Raw genomic sequence first — 22,501 nt, 5'->3', positions numbered from 1 at the left:
CGCACTTTTGATAGCCCCAGTGATGGTGAACGTAAACTCCCATGCTATAAACAACTGCACCAAAACATAGACTTATAAAAAAAAAGATAGAATAAATGATCTGATGGATGCTAGCACAAAGATGGACATGGCTCGTTTGGATCGTAGGGGAAGGGAACGGAATCTCCTCCCTTAAGGTAACAGATGGTACTGGTTGTTGAGGTTATGGGTGGGGTCTGATATGATGAGTTTACTTTTCCTGTTATGGGGCTGTTGATTTCCATCCTGTGTGTTTGTTCTCTTCCCTTTCCCCTGTGTTTCTGTCTGATTTGTACATGAAGTGATCAAGGGGCGTGGCATGGCTGAATGATTCACCTCTGCAGTACTGATCGGGCTGATCGAGATTCGCTGTAGACCTGTTGCCGCTACCTGTGTAGCCAGCTCCTCGCCACTCTGTCCTTGCCATCTCCACGCTTGGATTCTACAGTGAGTCATTGTGGATTCACCTCCGCCCGCTCGCCTCGAGCTTCGGTCCAGTCCCGGAGCTATCCAGCCCTGTCTCTGTCTTTATTGATATCTCTAAGTACAGACTATTATTAAAATGTTTGAAATCGTTTCTCTGTGTTCTGGGTCAGAACCCCGGCCATAACATTTCCTGATGGCCTGTTTCTCAAATATGGTTGTGAGAGTGGTCTGGGATTGTACAATATTCTTCCCGCTCATTTTTATGATTCTGTTGAGGGGACATTTGTTCAACTCAGTCAGGGAACCAAACCATGCCAGTATGCTGAAAGTGAGGGTGGATTGGATGAAACAGTTATGAAATGACTGGAGTATTGTCTTGTTGACCTGCAGTCGTCATAGCTTCCGAAAAAAGTACAGGTGTTGTTGAAATTTCTTGAAGATGCGGTTGGTGTTACTTTTATAAATCAGTTTGTGGTCAATAACTAGACCAAGGTAATTATACTCTTCCCGTCTCTCTATTATCTGGCCATCTACCTGAAGAGCAGGGGGGTTGATGGAGTTGGTGGAGGAGTGCCTGAAATCTATGACCATGTCCTTGGTTTTAGAGATGTTCAGGGTTAGGTGGTTAAAGAAGTTGCCCACCACAGACTGCAGTCGCTGCCCTGAGCTGGTGGTGTCCATGATGACTGTCATCAGAGTACTTCAGGTATACCAAAACGTACTCTGATGACTTACAAAGCTCTAAATGGTCAAGCACCATCATATCTTGAAGAGCACATAGTACCTTATTGTCCCATTAGAGCACTGTGCTCCCAGAATGCAGAGTTACTTGTGGTTCCTAGGTGGAACCAGCTCCCAATCTGGGTTCGGGAGGCAGACACCGTCACAACATTTAAGAGTAAACTTAAAACTGTCCTCTTTGATCAAGTTTATAGTTAGGGAGTGAAAAGTTTCATGATTAGGGTGGCACCTAAATCATGGTTGCAGCTGTCGCTGTGGTCCTGCTCCATGCCCTGCTACGCTCTGCAGTGCACTACTATGTCCTGCTATGTCCTGCAGTGCCCTGCTACACCCTGTAACGTCCTGCAGTGCCCTGCTACGCTATGAACTACTACAACTACTATTTCTAGTCATAGTTCCATTATCTTTATTGTGACTATTATTGCCACTGTTCATCACACCCGCAACCGGCACCGTCAGACACCCTACCAAGAGCCTTGGTCTGTCCGAAGTTTCTCCCAAAAGGAAGTTTTCCTCACCACCCAAGGTTTCTCCCTTAAAGGGAGTTTTAACTCGCCACTGTCGCACTAAATGCTTGCTATTACTGGATCTTGGGTCTTTGTAAATTATAGAGTGTAAATTACTCTATCTGTAAAGTGTCTTGAGATAACTCTTGTTATGATTTGATACTATAAATTAAACTAAATTGAATTGAATTGAACAAATATGTGTTAACCCTTGTATGGTGTTCGGGTCTGTGGGACCTGTTTTTAATGTTAACTAAAAGACAAATTATGCTATTTATTATTTCTGCTAAGTCAAACTTATTGGCATTTGCTCATTTTCTGTGAAGAACATAAAACATTACATATTTTCAATGACTGCACATGGTACACCCCCCCCACACATAACAATTACATATGAGGTGTTCAGGTCTACTGGACCCGAGTATAATAATTGTGTAATACATGTAGGTGCTATGAAATGCTCCTCCTAACTGGGCCTGCTGTGTGTGTGTGTGTGTGTGTGTGTGTGTGTGTGTGTGTCTATATGTCTGTGCGTCTCTGTGTGTGTCTGTGCGTCTGTATGTGTGCGTGTGTCTGTGTGCGGGAATGTTGTCTTTCTGCACCTGCCATTCCCACACAAAGTTACAAAATTGTTACATTTCAAGCACTTTCACCTGTTCTGATTAAGGTCTAAGAAATAAGCACCAATAATGATCAAAAATCTTGTTTCTATTTTTTTTTTTACCTTTTTTTAATTGAATTTCCTTGTTTGCTTACAAAAAACAAAAATAATCATATGATCATAAATTTAATCTCACAGGGCTAAATGGCAAATATGAACCATAAATTATGTATATATCATTGGTAATTGAGCTAAAGTAAACATCTGTTAAGTATTTTTACATAAATTGCTATGGCTGTATTGATTTAAAAGCCTAATAATGTGGTGGGTCCACCAGACCCAGTAACATTGGTTGTGTAACAAAAATATGAACACCACACAAGGGTTAAAACATAATTATTTACTAAATGTGTGGTTGGAGGTACCTCTCTTTACAATGACCTCTTTTTCACTGCATTGAGAAATAAATACACCAACTAGAGGAACAGCAAATACAGCAAAGGTAATATTGAATGAAACATGGTGGTCAGATGCAACACCAATTGCAGCATCACACTTCGAGAAGCTCTGTATTCTGCCTTCTATTTTGTAAAAAAGAACTAGACAATCCCTTGAAATATTTGTACGCAGAGTTCCAAGTTGTTATAAAGAAAGGCCAGACACAAAAACCCAGCTTCTGTCACCATGTGCATACTGGCATAAGGATGACAGAGAGAAGAACAAAGCCTGCACCCCCTACAAACCATTATTTAGCCTGGCGTGTTATGAATCTATTACAAATCCTTTTATAGCATGCTCAAGAAGAATAGCCTTACGTGATAATGCGCTGAAAGGCTATCGCGCTGCAGCAGATGCCGAGCTTCAGTGTGGGAGTGCGTCCCTTAACAAGGCTTCCACAAGCTGGGTTCATTGACATCAATGTTCTGGGGACAGCCACGGAATCAGAGCTGTATAGCTGCTTCTTCGCTGGCTTCCCCATGGCACTGCTATATGTACATCCAAGGGCCATTCATCTGCAAGGTTAAGACAATACACTAGCAACCCAAGGGAGCATCCAGGGAAGGGCAAAAAAAATGTGACACACACGTGCACAAAGAGAAATGCAATCCAAGACGAACATTATGTTGTCCAGGGAAAAGTCTCTGACACCATCAGAGAAAACAAGCGGTAGTTGCCAGTGGTGGAAAGTAACTAAGTACATGTATTCAAGTATTGTACTTTTGTGCCATTTTAGGATACCTGCATGAGTTTTCCCATTTTATGTTATTTTATACTTCTACTCCACTACATGTTAGAGTGAGATTAATCACTTTTTACTGCATCACATTTGTTTCAGAGTTGTTACTATGCATTTATTTTATATACAAAACGTTATAATCGTAGAGAGTGTAATGCATTGGTATTGTTAAAATGACCCAGCCGTATGTAGTGTAAATTCTCCACCTCGACCAGCTGAAACATTAAAATGCCACTTACATGTTAATGCATCTGAGTATAATAAAGACAGGGTTTCTGAAAGGGAGCCATTACTAACCTATTATTTAGATGAGGAAACAGAAGCATTTCCTCAAACCATTAAGGAATATGTTAAATTTCAGTTTGTCTAAAAATGCAAAATCACTCAATTTGGAGATACATGGTTTTCACTCGAAAGAGAGGATGAATGCATTTTTCTAATATTTCCATACTTTCAGGATAGCAGAACCTTTACTTCTAGCTTTCATTGGTATAACTATTTTATTAAAGTAAAGGATCTACATATTCTATTAAATGTACATTAGTTATACCAAGTTTAAAGTCATACAGTATTTGAAAAGTAGTGTAGGTAGGCTAGAGACTACTTTTCAAATTTGACTGGTTATACTGCCATTGCACCACTGTTGCTTCAAAATACGGTGGAAAAAACTGGTCCTTTACATTGACACAGTTTTATTTCATTTAATATAGTTTAAATAGTTGTTCAGAGGGCTCAAGATTCAAGTCATCATCTCTAAAGCACTCACTGTAGTGTTTATTGATTGGCCCAGCTTGCGGTGGCCAGGCTCAGTCAGTCATTCTAAAATCTTGCTGTGAAAACTGAGATTGCTAAAATTTAGATTGGCTTTGCAAGGCTATTTAGCATCTGTGTGAAATGGAATTGGTGACGTGTCAGCTACGACAGCTCCTCAACATCCAGAGCCTTCAGCATCTCAGTAAATCTCGGTATCTCTGGCACCTTGCCCCTTCAGAGCTTTTTAACTACCTCACTGACCTCTGCCAGCGAAATGGGGAACCAATTCCCTTTGGTCCAGTTCCCCTGACTCCCAAAGTGCTACATATTTTACATCTCTTTTAAAGGGGCGCAATGCAGTTTTGGCAATTTCTTTGCTTTTTTCTCGCAGGCTTCTCTATAGAGCTCCCCCTACAGCTTTGGAATAGATATTTGGCAACACTTTTTCTAAAGCTTTTTTTGTCTTGCTTTTCAGTCTTGCTTCCTTCAGACAGCGTGCAATTTTCACACTCGTATCATGTTCATTATTGACCCACCCACTCCTGTATCAATAACTGGGTTAAAGCAACAGCTGCCCGGAACAAAGAGCCTTGCAGAATCATAAAGCCAGATGTGGTAATGCTGATGTGACGAGTTCACTTCAAAATCAGAAGAGAAATTCACCCCAAGTCTAATCAGACAGGTGGGATAATGTGTAAGATAAGTGAGCAAAATAACCTGCAGGATATGCTGGAGCCATTCCATTCATGGGGAGGGGTGGGGGGGGGTGCGCGATCCAAAAGTGGGTTCATGAAAAACCATCAAAGATTTGCATACAATTCAAATTGAAAAGGGTTGATGGAATCATGTGAACTAGCTGCCTGGCTGAAAAGAGCTGAATTGCTTGAATGCGTGTGTGTGTGTGTGTGTGTGTGGGGGGGGTTAGTGTGTGATGTGGCAGGCAAGAGACTGAGGATAGTGAAGTGTGTGTGTGTGTGTGTGTGTGTGTGTCTAAGTAACACAGAGAGAGAGAGAGCGAGAGAGAAAGATAGAGAGGGTGACAGAGAGAGAGAGAGAAAAAAAAGAATGACAGAGAGAGAGAGAAAGGGAGAGGTAGAGAGCGAGAAGGAGAGAGTGGGAGAGGCAGGTGGAAAGGGGGAGGGGTCTGGGGTGGTCCAGACAGTCGTTCCTTGTGTACCTCGCACACTCTGCGCATCATTTAAGGGGAGCCCGGCTGTCGCTTTCCTCACCGCCTGGCTGCTTCATAATAACACAACCGCATCAACGTTACGCCAACACTTTTTCTATCTTCCTCTCTGCGTCTGACGCCAATTAACCGTTCAACTTATACCGAGTTGCCCCACCGTTATATGGAAAATACAGGTCTCCTAGGCGCATTTATTCTCTCCTACCCGAGAGGAAGCGCACGGAGGAAAAACGTTTGAGGACTAAAGGAAACCAGCCGTGATTCATGGACGTACAGCGCATCATGAGAATGCTACAACTACCAACAAGGTATAACGTAGTTAGTGCGAATGTATACCATAAGTGCACTGTGCTTCATGAAATTGAATGATTTAAAGATAATTTAGTGATTATTTAGATCACTTGCGGCTGGGTGGGATGCGTTCATTGAGTATGTTGTTGTGTTATCGCAGCGTTGGTGAGGATGTCTGCATCGCGGAAAATCTCTGTCAGAAATCCTAACCTGTTCCCGCTGCAGTACAGGGGGCTTTTTCATTCGAAATGTCTATGAGGAGAAAGCAGTAACGCTTGTCTTTGAGCACAAGTCGTCAGAGTTGCCATCGGTGGCTATAGAAGTCAGTATTTTGTAATGCTAGAGTAGCCTATTTAAAAGCAAACCATCAACACTGTCAGCGCCTTCACACGAACAGAGTGGGAGGGAAATAGATTTCTATCCGCTTTTATGAAACAATTCTGGGATTTAATTTTAGTTTTTCTTTCTCAGATGTTATTTTTAGAGTCGCCTTCACACTGTGCTTTGGAGTCAGAAGAGATACCCTGATGCATCATTTCTTTTTTTGGACCTTACAAGTCTCGTGCATGGCTCCTGAAGTGATGATGGTGAGCCTTTATTTTACTTACACCATCAAAGCTCCCTGCATCAAGGCCCCAGTGTGTCATGCTACAGTATTATTTCAAAAATCGAATCCTGCATGGGACAGGTTTTCTATGTGATTATCCAATTCTTCACTTGCTGCATTATTTCCCCTTGACATGACATTGGCAGTGAAGCTTTAAACTATTGTTTACCTTTCTGGGCGCCTCCCCCCCCCATCCCCTGATGAACAAGTGGAATAAAGCACCATGCTTAGACTCTCCAATCTGGCTAGATAAGGGCTCTTAAATTTGATGCAGACAGAGTAGACAGAGAGCCAGGGTGGATGTATAGGGTCTACTGCAGTCTGCTACTAGTCTGTAGTATAGTATACTATAGTATATGGTGTCCCAAATAATGAGTATATATATGGTACGTTTTGGTGCATTTTGAACTCAACAAAGCTACAGACATTTAACCAGAATAGTTCTTTTAATATTCAGGTAAAAGCTATTTTAAAATATTGGTACAAAAAAAAGTAAATAAAAATATGAAAAAAAGTAATAATAATATATATTTAATAAAAAATAATAATAATATAGCCTGTGTTGTGCTTGCACGCCACTGTGATGTGGGCTCTTAGAATGCTGTACATGTTTTTGCCAGTCAGTGTCAGTTAATTGGATAGAAACCAAAAGTTAAAGGGCTAAGAACTATCCTCTTTATCTATTTTAATTTTCAAAAATAAGGCAGGAGACACGGAGACGAATTAAATGATTAAATAATCCTGTCTCATGGCTACAGCAATCTTGTTCTTTTCTTATTGAGGGTATTGCAAATCGTCAATCCTGCCTTCAACGTAAGCACCAAAGTGAATAAAAATCTAGCATTTAGTCCCAAGAATCATAAATGAATTATAGCCTGTATTTTAAACTCACTGATGACTCACCCTCAATTCTAAAAATCAATCACAACACAAGATGTCCCATTGTTAATTGGTACATTCAAATGAGATTTTATTGAAAAGTTATCCTCTCTCCACTGTACTGTGTCTAATTGTAGTGTCAAATGTGTAACAATCAATCATCATTTTAGGGCATCAAGTCATCTTGTCTGGGTAGAAACTTCTAGAAAGAGATTTACAGAACTGTTAAACCTAAAAAAAAAAAAAAAAAAAAAAAAAGGATTATACAACAAATACCATCATTTCAAAGAATAAAAAGACAAAACATGATTTGTTCACAGAGAGATCCTGGCATGGACCGCTGTGTCTAAATGAAGTGGTTCAGCCATGCAATGTTCCTGGAAGGCAGTGATTCTGCTGGCCTTGGCCTCCATTGCCATCCAGTACACGGCCATCCGGACACTCACCTCCAAGCCTTTCCAGCTGTGCCCGTTGCCCAGCCCCCAGAACTGTGGTCTGGGGGGCCAGGAGACAGAACCCCCCTTTGAGCGGGGAGCAGCAGGCGGTGGAAGCTGCGATGACTACCCTTACTTTACCATCAATGCCACACGTAAAACACACATCCTGGTCCTGGCCACCACCCGTAGTGGCTCCTCCTTTGTTGGCCAGCTGCTCAACCAGCACCAGGATGTATTCTACCTGTTTGAGCCTCTTTATCATGTTCAGACCACACTGATTCCACGTTTGTCACACAGCCGCAATGCTGCAGACCGGCGTGTGATGCTGGGCGCCAGCCGAGACCTCCTGCGTAGCCTGTACGGTTGCGACCTCTATTTCCTGGAGAGTTATATCAAACCGACGCCCACAAACCACACCACAGATAAACTGTTCCGTCGTGGTGCCAGCCGAGCGTTGTGCCAGCAACCTGTATGTGATGCCTTTGGTCCTGCTGACATGAATGTTGAAGAAGGGGACTGTGTTAAGAAATGTGCGGCTCTGAACATGACCTTAGCAACGGAGGCATGCCGCGAGAAACGGCACGTGGCGATCAAAATTGTTCGAGTGCCGGAGATTGGAGATCTACGAGCGTTGGTGGAAGACCCACGGCTGAATATCAAAGTGATTCAACTCGTCAGAGACCCGCGTGGTATCCTGTCATCACGGATTGAGACTTTCAGGGATACGTATCGTCTGTGGCGTATTTGGAGGGCCACAGGGCGAAGGCCCTATAATCTAGACTTGAGTCAGCTTACAGTTGTCTGTGAAGACTTTCTCAGTTCTGTTTCCACTGGTCTCAACCATCCCTATTGGCTGAAAGGGAAATACATGTTGGTTCGCTATGAGGATTTGGCTAGGAATCCGCTTCTCAAGACAAAGGAGATGTATGACTATCTGGGGCTGCCTATGGATAAAAACGTGGAAGACTGGATACATGCAAACACTCGGGGTAGCAATGAGCCCTCAGCAAAACATAAGTTTGGTACAGTGAGGGACTCAGCAGCTAACGCAGAGAGTTGGCGTTTGAAACTGTCTTATGACATGGTAGAATACACACAGACTGTTTGTCAAAAAGTACTTCACCAGCTGGGATACAAGGCTGTGAAATCAGTAGAGGAACTGAAAAATATGTCCCTCTCACTGGTACAGGACAAAACTTTTGTACCTTTTTTGTAACAAAGATAGTTCTAATGACTATTTTTGATATATTTATAATTGTTGCCTTATTATTTCCTTAGTTTGTTAGTTTTGTTTCTGTAATTTTGTTTCTTCAAATTTGCACTAAACTTTAAACATTTTGAATGCACCAAGGGGACTATGGATGATTCCCCAATGTTACAGAACAGCACACTTTAAACAAAGTCATTAAACAAGCTAATTTACAAATGTCTCATTATTTAGTTTTTCAAGCAAGCCATTGTTTTAACGAAAGTAAAATGTTTCCCTTCAAAAACACGAGTTGGGAGGGGTTTTGGTAAAGCAGACATGTTTTTTTTGTAGTGGGATGGCAGATTTGGACTGGACAAGTCCTAATGTGCAATAAATAGTGAATGTCGCAGTCAACCTTTACCACTATGCCATTTCTGTCCATGTGGGAAGAGAAGAGATGCTTCTGACAGATCCCACGCTTGCAATGGATAATTGCAGACAATTAATAGGCTCTCAAGTTAAAGGGACAGATTCTCACTTGAAGTCAGTTGAGTGTTTCATCAGAGGATTTACAACCATCTGATCTGTGATAGACAAACACACCAATGAGAGATAATGTCAAAATCTTCATTACTGTAAATTTTTTCCAGATCACTAAAGCATTAAAAACATGGCTGTATACAATAAGTCCGTCCTATTTCAAGTAGACACTGAAGCTTCCTGAAAAGGAACTGTATTTGTTAGTTTTATTTTTTGTTCATTTATGCGAATTATTCTACGGTGTGAAATTGACAAATGGCCTTTTCTGTCTTCAATTAAAAATGTTTATGCTACAGTACTGTTGTCTATTGATGGTAGGACATTAACTCATCAGTTAAACAGTGAAGGATTTTTCCTTGTTTTTAGGTCACCTGATACGTCGGGAAGGTATACAAACAGAAAACATCGCAGAACAAAAATAGTGCATCTCTCATATTCAATAACACATCTTCTAACAGTTAATGTTGAATCTATGTTAATCCTCCACATGAAAGATGCATAACTGAGGAAGATACAGTGTGTCTTCGGAGAACCGATTTAGCACTGCAGATTCCCATTTCTCCAGGATGAGTGGATAGCTTATACTGTACAACACAAACATGTTCACAAAGAATACCCACATTAGATCACATATAAAAGGAGCATTACAGTAATGACTTTCCATAATCTGGGACAAATCCTCTGATCATCATAGTGGCAGTTGGCTTGCTGTTTCAACGATGTAATGGTAAAGGGTAGAAGGTCATGGCTAAAATATAGTACACCACAGTCATGTAAAGTAATGTGTCCTTTTTTTGTCCTACTTCTTAAAATAATGCGGAACGCATTGGACAGTTGCCAAAGCACTGGACACAATGTCATTTCCTTTTATTTCTGAACAGAAACAGGCTTTGTGTTTTTTTTATCTAATTCACATAACATTCCTGAACCAAAGCACAAATTAACCATATAATAAGTTGTTTGATATTGATTGGACTCTTGAACCATTATTGCTGCAAAAATAGATATCAATTTGAGACCCCCGACTGGCACAAACATTAATGTTCTGGTAAACATTCCCACAGTTGTTTTATATTTGATGGCATGTTTACCAGCTTATGCAGTGGTTAGTTTGTCTTCCTGTTGTGCATAATCCGGTGATCATATCGCTGTACAGTGTGTGCACTGTACAGCGTTTACAAATCTCTTTCTGTTACTGTAGCAGCTTAAATTGAATGTCGGTTTGCATTATGTAGCACAGAAACTGTCAAGGATGTGCAAAACACACAGCTGTACGTATTAAATGCGAAGTGAAAATGCAGAGTAAAAACACCTTTTAGAGTGATACTGGTACACACACTGTATTCATTATGATGACCACATTGGCTTAGACAAAAACTTGGCAGATTCTCAAAGATAGCAGGGGCAGAATTAATTGCCACTTTATTACAGAAAATGTCAGTTTCAAGGAAACGCATAAACAAAACAATTATCCTGGTTTTCAGATCCGCCATCCTGTCACAAAACTATAGAGGTGTTAAATTGCATTTAGTAAAATTGTAGTAACACTATACAGCTGATTAATGTGCATGTATTCCTTAAGGAAAGATCAAAGTAATGTCTGTCCTGAACACGGATTTTAATTTTTACTTCATGTTTTGATTTTTTTCAGTTCGACTTTTTACAATCCTTCCTTTGAATTTTGATTTCAAAGAATGGCATCACTGCAGATAACTGTGCAGTCAAATAACATGGGGCAAAGACATTCATTGATTTCCATGCAATGAGCACTTGTTTACCCATAAGATATAAACCCTGTGAATAGAGCATCACACAACCGGGCTCATCAGTATTGGCTACCGGATGTCCATTGAGATGCAGAGCACAAACCTTTGATCCTCCTCTGTGCCGAGGCTGGAGGCAAACTCTCTCTCCTTCTCCCTCTGCCTGTGCTTTCTCCATCATCCACCTCTTCCTTTCTTTCTGAGATCTCAGGGGATTGTTGCTTTGCTTCAGTGCTCACTCTCTGTTTTTCCCTTTACCTCTGAATCTTTTGTATGTGCTTGGCATACTTTTGATTTCAAAACTGCAAAATGCTGCAAAGCTGGGCATGTGTACATGCCTATAATTTATTGGAGCAATTAAAGGAATAATTGTACATTTCGGGACATACACTTGTTCACTTTCTGGCTGAGAGTTAGTTGAGAAGATTGATACCACTCTCATGTCTGTACAGTAAATATGAAGCTACAGTTAGTAGCCGATTAGCTTACAGGTAGCACAAAGACTGGAAATGGAGGGAAACAGCTATGCTGACTCTGTCTGGCATTGACAAAATCCACCTATCAGCACTTCTAAAGCTCACTATTTAACACATTACATCTTATCTGTTTATTCTGTACAAAAACAGAATAAATTATGCGTAAAAGTGTTAGTTCGGCATTTTACGTGGGGTTAATGTGCCAGGATATTGGCTAGCTTCCCAATTTCCAGTCTTTGTGCTACCTGTAAGCTAATTGGCTGCTGGCTGTAGCTTCATATTTACTGTACAGACATGAGAGTGGTATCAGTCCTTTCATCTAACTTTCCGCCAGACAGTGAACAAGCATTAGGGTTGGGCGATATGGAGAAAATCAAATATCACGATATTTTTGACCAAATACCTCGATATCGATACCACAACAATATTGTAGTGTTGACTATTGGTGCTTTCACAAAATATTTACACAATGAGATTTTTGATAAATAATCACCAGTAATGTGGATATAATGAATAAGTGGGTAAAGGCAAATAATAGAACAGAAGTTACAAAAGTTACAACAGTCTGGTAAGTTCAGAAATGTACATCACTTTACTGTAATGCAGCCTTTAAGACCAGGAAAAGACAACACTTGTGTCAAATTACGATATTATGATATCCAAAATCTAAGACGATATCTAGTCTCATATCACGATATCGATATAATATCGACAAGCATATGTCCCAAAAATGTCAAACTATTCCTTTAATTTCTCAAAGAAATCATATGCAGGTACATGCACCCAGCGCTGCAGCATTTTTCAGTTTTACAAAAAGGAAAAAGCAAAGGGAACATGGTCATGGAAAGCTTCCAAGCTTATGTATGACATTCTTTTTATGTTGTCACAGTTTTTAACCTGTCCATGTGTCAGTAAATCTCTCTTTATAATTGATTCACAGGTCTCAGCAGCTCCATCCTCTGAAAGCTAAAACTGAGTTCTCTTTTTGCTGTGTCATTTACATCTCATTTATTTATTGTCAAATAATGAGAAGTAACATCATTAGACAGTTCATCAATGGTCCTCCATTTGAGCAATATTCTAGCTGAACATGCCCACTTTTGCACTGAAGCTCTCAATTAAACTCAACTTGGCTCCTTGTTCCCGGGCACACAGTTTGCAGCCGGCTTCCCATGTGTCAGTGTGTCGGAGTTTCTCTGGGCTCTTGCTGAGCCCCTCGTGTTGTTTATTGAGTCCCAGGGCTGAACATATGGTTCACAAGCCACTGGAAGAAAGTACAGCAAATCTCTGTCCCTCCATGTCTCCCTCTGCCTTTTTATTCTTATCCCCTCATAATGTGACCTCAATAATCTGACCCTGTGTGACTGCATGACAGAGCAGAAAGACATTTGCTTCTTTGTGACCACTCCTTACTGAGCTGAGCTGAACATGTCCTGGTAGCTAAAGCTACTCGTCGGTGTGCAAAAGCTACAGAAAGCGAATATTCTTGAAGAGAGTGCAGGGAAAAAAGTGATCACTGTAAAAAAAGGGAGCTTGCGATGAAAATTTGCTGCTGGTGCATCTCACGTCTTGCTTTTGTCTTTGTTTGTGTGTGCGGGTCTGTGAGTGTTTGCAAGCATTTCCACTGCTTAGTGGGACGTAGTCTAGTTATGATGTGAAAAGCTCATTGAACTGTCATGTGCATTACGGCACTTGGAACGTGTCATTGTCACTGTTGCTGAGGTAAAGAGTGTTATGCAAGCATTTCCATGTCCATATCCACGTATCGTCATTGACCCCTCAGCATGTCACATCAGTGGATAGTTCGTGATGCCGTTTGACTGTGCATCTGAGCAGCCTGGATGATTTAATCAGTTGCTGCTGAGGTGACCCACTGACGTTCTTTCCAGCACAGAGCTGTGAATGAGAGTTGAATAATGCAATCAAAACTATTCATGTGATAATCATGAGATCGTTTTGTTCGACTTTCCTGCACAGGTTGTCCAAGTTGTTATTTGATTGCTGGTAAAATGGCAGTGGGGGGTGAGCGAGCCGGGCTTTGCTAGAAGCAATATGAGCCGCTTAATTAAAGCTGTCAGCAGGTCAGCGTAAGAGAGGCGTAGCAACCAGGTCATTATGTAGAGAGCCAGAGCACCATGATAGGTTTAATGGGCAGAGCAGCTTTGAAATGGAATATTCAGAAATTGAAATATTCTCTGTAATATGCACACTGGTACAGTTATCCTTAGGGGTAAAAAAAAATGTTTCGGTTAGCTTGAAAACTCACAACTTTAAGTCATATTTGTAACATTAACTCACTCTTAACACATACGCTTGGCAACTGGATACATTTAATTTGGCATGAAGCATGCTCCTGGAACATTTCCAAACCTGACACGGATATGGAACATCCTAACTTGTAAAATGATAATTGAATACTTTACTTTTCAAATTAACCTATTTTTTCATATTTAACATTTAATATCTTAAAGGATGAAATCTCACAGCGAAGTTATTTTTAAATGAGAAGGGGGGGAAAACTAAAAAAAAAATGACAGTCTGTCCCTTCACTGCTAGGAGCTACAGCTGCAACTGGCAAGCATAGGTTACTCTCTTTTTCTCGCTCCCACACACTCACTCACACACACACACACACACACACACACACACACACACACACACACACACACACACACACACACACACACACACACACACACACACACACACACACACACATTCACACTGAGGGGCCATTGATGTTTAATCCCCCCGTGGAAATGTGGGTATATATAGGTGGGTGAGAGGATGTGTGTGTGAGTGTGTATATGTGCGCGCAGTGTCGGTCGAGCCGGTCAGTGCAGCTTACGTCACTGTGGTCAGCTGTGGCTCTCTCGCTTAGCTGCCGTTGTTCACATTCTCCCTTCGGCTGGCCTGAAAAGCTGAAATGAGATTAGCACACAAGCACACAAGTATGAGCAGTGCACCAAAAATGAAGCTCTGAGAGATCTGGGAATAGAAGCAACATCTCAATTTTGACACTGTGATTCTTTTTTTTTTAAATTCACAGATAGAGTATAACTGTTGCAAATATGAAATCTGTGCTGTGGATACGTTGTGTAATATTCTCAGCACAACATTGACAGAGGCTGAACCTTGGCAACGATGTGGTATGCGTTTATATGTCTGACCAAGGGCATAAATCCTGATCAAACTCTAGACTACCAAGCACACATTTGTTTTCTCAGACACTGAGGCTGTAAATCAGAGCTCTGTGGGTCCAGTGATGGAGTGGTGAATTAAGGCAGTGATGTAGGTCTGAAAAACATTATTTCATTCAAAACATTAGTTACGTAATGGAACAGTCTTCTATTTCATCTATTTTTTATGATACTGTATGTTTTTTTTCTCCCATCTACATATGGGTAAAGAGAGTATTTATCATAAATCCTAGCTGAGATAAGCACTCGTCGGGATTTATTTGCAAACCTGTGCAGCCTGGCAGGTATATTTTAGCCTTGTCTTTGCATCACATCTTTTGCCAGGCTTGTACAGTATGTCAATTTCTCTAAAAAAAATAAATAAGGGGACGTACCTACACTGTGTCAGATTTGGAGAAAAAAAGTAGTCGTCTATGTGTTTGATTTGCATTCAATATCCATTATAAATAGGGCTTTGTTGTTTTTGTATTCATCATATTGGCAACCTTTCAGGCCTTGAGGCTGTTCCAAATTACAATACTTCATATAAAAAAAATCGAATTATAACATCACATATTAGTCTATTATACTGCATCAACCAGCAATGCCATAATGGAAGTACACACTGTTTTTTTTTTTATTTGATGTCTTTAAGCCTATTTCTCTCTGTATCTTTTTAGGGTTGTCATCTTGTTAAACTGTTGATAGAATTGGCCAATAGAGAGCACCAATCTTAACAATTTGTGTTAAAAACTATGTAATTTGTCACCCCTGCTACAATGTAACATGCAAACCCCGGAAAATTACATGAAATCATTTATTTTTCCATTTTTATTTTTTTTTATTTTACAAATATCTATACTGGTTCCTACTGTACTTAAATCTGCTGATGAAAACTTCCCTCATTTGATATTTATAGTTACTATCTTTGTCAACTTCAAGATCTCTGCCAAGTGAAATGGCTGTAAAAGATTTATATTTCTGGATGGATAGCACCATTTTGTAGAGAACGGTATTATGTTTTCTTCCCACAACCTGAGTTTACACACACCAGAGAGCTCCTAAACAGGCTTTCCTGTCTATTATTTTTACTACTCCTCATTAATTTGTTCTTATTGTGAAATCTGCAGCATACTTGAAATGTCTGTTAAAAAGTTAAAAGGGAAATCAAGGAGCTCACAGTGGTTGGTATTACATGAAGACCTTGGTGAAGATTGTCTGTTAAAACCTGATGAAAGTAATCTTTCTCATGGCTTCCTTGATTCCCTGCAGTGACACTGGTTATAGTTAAGATATAGCGCAAAATCAAGGCATTGGTTACATGGAGTTTAATTCTAACGTACTGATGCTTATTCGTCACTTGTCTTAATTTGCCTTCATTTATAAAAGTAATTGTGTGCATATCCCACCTTCTGGCAGGTGCAGGACAAATGAAAAATACTAAAGAGAAAAAAAATGTAATGTCCGCAACACTGCTTTAACCTCCCATATTTAATACAAAAGCAACGTTTCAACCCTGCTGGGTCTTCTTCAGGCCTTCAACCATAGATTTTGAGGTAAGAAGTGTGGATTTCGCTAGTTTGGCCATTATTTCAATCAGGAGAGACTTTGCTGCAGATATGCATTTATTGTAGATAAGCATAATCTGAAATGTACATGAAATGTACAAAGTCTTTGGGGATTAGACTCCATCATTCAAATATTTAAAGGGGTAGAGAAACAGACATATCCCCCATGGAGCCTAGACCCTGGTGATGGGGGAGAGGGAACCAGGAGGCCGAACGAAGGACCCATCCGCCAGAAAGGGACTCCGGTTGCAAAGGATGATGACGGAGGTGGAAGGGGAGGAGGAGGGTTGCACGTTTGCCTGAGAAGCCAGCTGATAGCAAGGAGAGAGACATTTAAAGCAGGATGTCATGCTGTGATTGGATCATGAATTCGTGGCCAATTCTGATTGGTTTACTGAAGAGTGAACACCTTAACAGCGGAAAAGATTTAGGGAGAGATAGTGGTGATTGCAGTGATTAGAAGTCTTCCTGAAAGAATTTGCGCTGAGCTTCATTTCTGCCAGTGATGATACCATGTACTTACTAAAATAATTGCTGAGATCTGGGAACACGGAGACATCGCTACTAAAAAGCCCAACAGGTCAAGTAGATAATCAAACAGACTGTGAATATAACCTACAGTTACAGTAAACCAAGAAGTTCTGTTATCTGTGATCACACACTACTGGTATTCATTTCACTCTTTACCTTTGTCTTCTCCCCAAAACAATGTGGCTAATCTGACGTGGTTCCTGCTCCATCAGATTTATTTTTGCAATGTTGGCACGTTCCTAGATGTCAGCACTTAACTTGAGTGTATTTTGTACTTTATTGATGAAAGAAATGACTACCAGCAATTTCATTTATGGTAAGGAAAAGCTTGCTTTCATAATAAAAATCAAACCATGCTGACTGGTAATAAGAAACCATGTTGTTCTGCGTCAAAGTAACATATTTTGTACGCCTCTAAGAAAAATGCAGAAGTTCTTCTAGTTCATTAATGAATAAAGAGCAGCCAGTAACCTAATTTGATTGCAATTCACTGAAAGACCCTTTAGTGTAGAGAGACATAAATATATCTAATTTGATTATCACTCCAAAAAACAGCCACAGAGGTACAGCTATGAACCAATGCTGTGAGAATATAACATGTACTGCAGCTGAAGACGTGTGAGTTGATGAAGGGATTATTCAAGCTACAACACATCTTCTACTGTAATTACACCATCAGCAGCTCAATCTGAAACCAGGTAGAGAAGATCCATGGATTCATGTTTTTTGCAGTGAAGTGAAGCAATTTCCACTCTTCAGTTATCCAATTTTGATGATCATAAAGCTGCTGTCACATCATCCTGTTTTTAGCTCCCACTTACCCCCAAAAGCCGCATGCTGTGTGACACAGTGCTTAAGACAATTTTGTGATGATAGGGAACCTTTCCAGTTTCAATTTGTCACAAAAGCACTCTCCAAGAGGAAACAGGTGCCCTTGTGAGGTAGGTGCAGATTTGCCATGAGCGAATATGTGCCACCTTAAATTAACCGAAGGGAGCAGATGATGTTAAAGCTCAAGAGGAAATAACACATCTGCGTAACATATGCTGCTTTGGTCCTGGGAGAACTGTTGGGCAATTGTATTAGACAATGAGTGAAACAGAAAATGTCTGTATATAAGCTTGTATACTGAATGACAATCATTTACACTACAGCCTCATGTACAGTACTGCATATAGTTTTGGTGAATTATATCACATTCTAACCAACATATCATTGACAAAACCGGTTAGTAAGATTTTAGATAGCATCCTCATTTTTTACATGGTCTGATCTGCAGGAGCAACACAATCATTGTACTTCTAGTCACTAGAGTCTCACTGAGCTGTCTGACTGACAGGCCTCACTCAGTTGAGGTGATGTTAAGGTAGAACCTCAGATTGTAATGCTTCCTCACCTTACCATGAGCCCAAATATTGTCAGTTCTTCATCAGTTGTTCCTGACCTCTAAAAAAGGAAAATAGGGATTTTTTTGGTTTCCAAAATCTCCATTCACGCTCCAGCAACCAATGAGTGCAATTCATTGGGTCATGTTTTGGTGACCTGCTGCACTTTCCTTTAGCATATTCAAGCTAAAAGGTCAAAACAATGAATATCACATGGGAGCATTCCATGTTTTTAAAAACATGATCATGCATCCAGGGGAATGAACTCTGATTTGAATGACCCCTGTGGCATTTTCTCATAGCGCCACCATGAGGAAGAAGTTAACATTTTAGGATCTACTGGTCAATCCACAGTATGCTGTTTCGTCTGCCAAACACTTTCATATTGTAGGATGTAATGAACATTGCAGCTTCTAAAATTTAGGACTAATGCTGCGTTTCATTTACTTTAGAAGTCTGATGTTGGAACTGGGAATCACGTCACGCCTGAGTTGACAGTTCCAGTAACAAGTCGGAAAACCATTATATTTAAAGCTAGTGTGTAGTTTCTGCTGCACCTATGAGGAATTCTATGTAATGACAACAAAACTGTTGGCGCATCCACAAGATACAAGCCTTCCGTGACCCCCCACCCCCCTCCCTCCTCCACACAGTTGGACACGGAGGATTAAAAAAACACAATGGACTCTTCAGAAGAGGTAATTATATTCACTTGATTTTCTGCGCAGGAAAGTCACCCACGACACAATCTTCTGAACATAGCCCTACTTAGAAAGACAGAGAGAGTTGTGTGTACGTGATAGTCTTAAATAGCTTTGTAGCAACTCATTTTGGCAATGGCAGGTTAGCCATTTTTAGCACTACCAGTTGATAACACCTGACTATGTGGTAATTGGCGCATACAAACACCGTAGCAACATATCCACAGACGGAAGATGGACAGTACAGTGGGCACGACTGATTTAAGGAGACAGAAATAAGACAGAAGTACTGTCGATGCTCGGAGCCGCCATGGATTGTCAGGGTTGGTGAGGTTCTCCCAACTTTCTGAGTCGGAAATCCGTCTACATGTTGTAGTTGAAATTTCAGACTGGGAATTTGGAAATTCCGACTTCCCAGTTTAACTCGGACGCACATACGCACAATAGTAAACCCTGCAATAATTGAATTGATCAGCAATAAACGAGCGGTGAACACATTGTCAGCAAACCCTTGTTTATTCATCCAGCAGATATGGAGCAATATTATTAGTCATTTGGAGTAGTGTTGGTATCCACCAGAAAAATGAAGGTCCAGTATTCCATCTCCTTTTAGCTCTGTTCCTCCACTGTTTTTGTCTTTTTTTTATTATTGACAAAATGCAGTAGGCTATACAGAGAATCAGGTGAAAAGTAATAGGACAGGAACATCAAGCTGAAGCTGCGGCGAGGAGCTGTGGTCTTAGGGTCTTAGGTGCCTCAAGGGGCGGTAACCCACGAACACCGTGGTGGACACCGGTGGTCAGGGAAGCCGTCCGACTGAAGAAGGAGTCTTTCCGGGATATGTTATCCCGGAGGACTCGGAGGCAGTTGCAGGGTACCGGGGGGCCCGAAGGGCTGCAGCCTCTGCCGTGAAAGAGGCAAAGCAGCGGGTGTGGGAGAAGTTTGAGAAGACATGGAGAAGGACTTTCGGTCGGCACCAAAGTGCTTCTGGAAAACTGTTCGCCACCTCAGGAGGGGAAGGGGAACCATCCAAGCTGTGTACAGTAAGGATGGGACACTGTTGACCTCAACTGAGGAGGTAATAGGGCGGTGGAAGGAGCACTTTGAGGAACTCCTGAATCCGACTAATACGCCCTCTATGTTAGAGGCAGAGCTGGAGGATAATGGGGATTGTCGCCGATTTCCCAGGCGGAAGTCACTGATGTAGTCAAACAACTACACAGTGGCAAAGCCCCGGGATTGATGAGATCCGTCCAGAAATGCTCAAGGCTCTGGGTGTGGAGGGGCTGTCCTGGTTGACACGCCTTTTCAACATTGCGTGGAAGTCTGGGACGGTGCCAAAGGAGTGGCAGACTGGGGTGGTGGTTCCCCTTTTTAAAAGGGGACCAGAGGGTGTGTGCAATTATAGGGGTATCACACTTCTCAGCCTCCCTGGTAAAGTCTACTCCAAGGTGCTGGAAAGGAGGGTTCGGCCGATAGTCGAACCTCGGGTTGAGGAGGAACAATGCGGATTCCGTCCTGGTCGTGGAACAACGGACCAGCTCTTCACTCTCAAGGATCCTGGAGGGAGCCTGGGAGTATGCCCAACCGGTCTACATGTGTTTTGTGGATTTGGAGAAGGCGTATGACCGGGTCCCCCGGGAGATACTGTGGGAGGTGCTGCGGGAGTATGGGGTGAGGGGGTCTCTTCTCAGGGCCATCCAATCTCTGTACAACCAAAGCGAGAGCTGTGTCCGGGTTCTCGGTAGTAAGTCGGACTCGTTTCAGGTGAGGGTTGGCCTCCGCCAGGGCTGCGCTTTGTCACCAATCCTGTTTGTAGTATTTATGGACAGGATATCGAGGCGTAGTCGGGTGGGGAGGGGTTGCAGTTTGGTGGGCTGGGGATCTCATCGCTGCTCTTTGCAGATGATGTGGTCCTGATGGCATCATCGGCCTGCGACCTTCAGCACTCACTGGATCGGTTCGCAACCGAGTGTGAAGCGGTTGGGATGAGGATCAGCACCTCTAAATCTGAGGCCATGGTTCTCAGCAGGAAACCGATGGAATGCCTTCTCCAGGTAGGGAATGAGTCCTTACCCCAAGTGAAGGAGTTCAAGTACCTTGGGGTTGTGTTCGCGAGTGAGGGGACAATGGAGCGGGAGATTGGTCGGAGAATCGGGCGCAGCGGGTGCGGTATTGCATTCAATCTATCGCACCGTTGTGACGAAAAAGAGAGCTTAGCCAGAAGGCAAAGCTCTCGATCTACCGGGTCAGTTTTCGCTCCTACCCTCACCTATGTTCATGAAGGCTGGGTCATGACCGAAAGAACGAGATCCAGGGTACAAGCGGCTGAAATGGGTTTCCTCAGGAGGGTGGCTGGCGTCTCCCTTAGAGATAGGGTGAGAAGCTCAGTCATCCGTGAGGAGCTCGGAGTAGAGCCGCTGCTCCTTTGCGTCGAAAGGAGCCAGTTGAGGTGGTTCGGGCATCTGGTAAGGATGCCCCCTGGGCGCCTCCCTAGGGAGGTGTTCCAGGCACGTCCAGCTGGGAGGAGGCCTCGGGGAAGACCCAGGACTAGGTGGAGGGATTATATCTCCAACCTGGCCTGGGAACGCCGATCCCCAGTCGGAGCTGGTTAATGTTGCTCGGGAAAGGGAAGTTTGGGGTCCCCTGCTGGAACTGCTCCCCCCGCGACCCGACACCGGATAAGCGGACGAAGATGGATGGATGGATGGATGGATGGACATCAAGTGTAACTTATGAAGATAATAATAAAAAAACATATGTAGCAATACAAACGATAATCATTACATAGAAAAATAAAATAAAAGACGTAAAGAAAACATACATTTACAATTAGTCAAAGGTTTCAGGGGGAAAAAAAGTTCTACAGTTTCCGCAATCCCACTATGATTTTTCTTTTTTTTTCTTTGCAAACTTTACAAACATGTTATACAGTGTTTGAACAATTCGGCATCATACTTCGTACAAAAAGATATTCATTTCCAACCAGGGAACATTACAACCTTACTTGATAAAATAAAAAATAACAAAAAAAAAATATATATATATATAAAATTTAAAAGAGGCACTTAATACATAAAGAAAAAAGGATGGTAGAAAAAAATAAAAAAATATTTTATTAATTATTATTTATTAATATTTCCTTGAAAATATCTTGCAGTAGATCAGCTATATAAATAGTTTTTGTATTAGTAATAATTTGGATAGACTCAACAAAAAAAAAAATTCAATTCTGAAGTGGGTAAAAGCTGGCCGAGATTTAGAAAATCGGAGCTGTTATTCAACTCTGACTGGGTAGAAAAACAGGTGTTGATTCCTTGAAATGCAAGGATTGTGCTGTGATATGCCTGCTGGCAGTGTGTGCAGGAGCTGTACGCACAACTGTAGCAACACACATGTACATGAACTGTAATGTAACATACATTGAGGTTCTCATTCACACTCACACACACATTCACACACACACACACACACACACACACACACA

The 22,501-nt window shown here is 41.6% G+C and overlaps 1 protein-coding gene across 1 annotated transcript; it reads left to right on the top strand.

Annotated features, from left to right (window-relative positions):
- Nucleotides 1–5,489: 5,489 nt before the first annotated feature.
- Nucleotides 5,490–9,656, top strand: chst1 (carbohydrate (keratan sulfate Gal-6) sulfotransferase 1). The gene is made up of 3 exons (XM_028583375.1): nt 5,490–5,776; nt 6,231–6,346; nt 7,566–9,656. Exon 3 carries the CDS (start codon nt 7,612–7,614, stop codon nt 8,896–8,898), a length of 1,287 nt encoding a protein of 428 aa, XP_028439176.1. The 5' UTR covers nt 5,490–5,776; nt 6,231–6,346; nt 7,566–7,611; the 3' UTR covers nt 8,899–9,656.
- The last annotated feature ends 12,845 nt before the right edge of the window (nt 9,657–22,501 follow it).

This window comes from Perca flavescens, chromosome 1, assembly GCF_004354835.1.
Source record: "Perca flavescens isolate YP-PL-M2 chromosome 1, PFLA_1.0, whole genome shotgun sequence".
Lineage (NCBI taxonomy): Eukaryota > Metazoa > Chordata > Actinopteri > Perciformes > Percidae > Perca > Perca flavescens.
This window is presented reverse-complemented; position numbering and strand designations above follow the sequence as displayed.

What these genes read in the sequence shown, in the direction of transcription:
- chst1 (XM_028583375.1), top strand. Translation starts at nt 7,612, where the DNA reads ATGCAATGTTCCTGGAAGGCAGTGATTCTGCTGGCCTTGGCCTCCATT.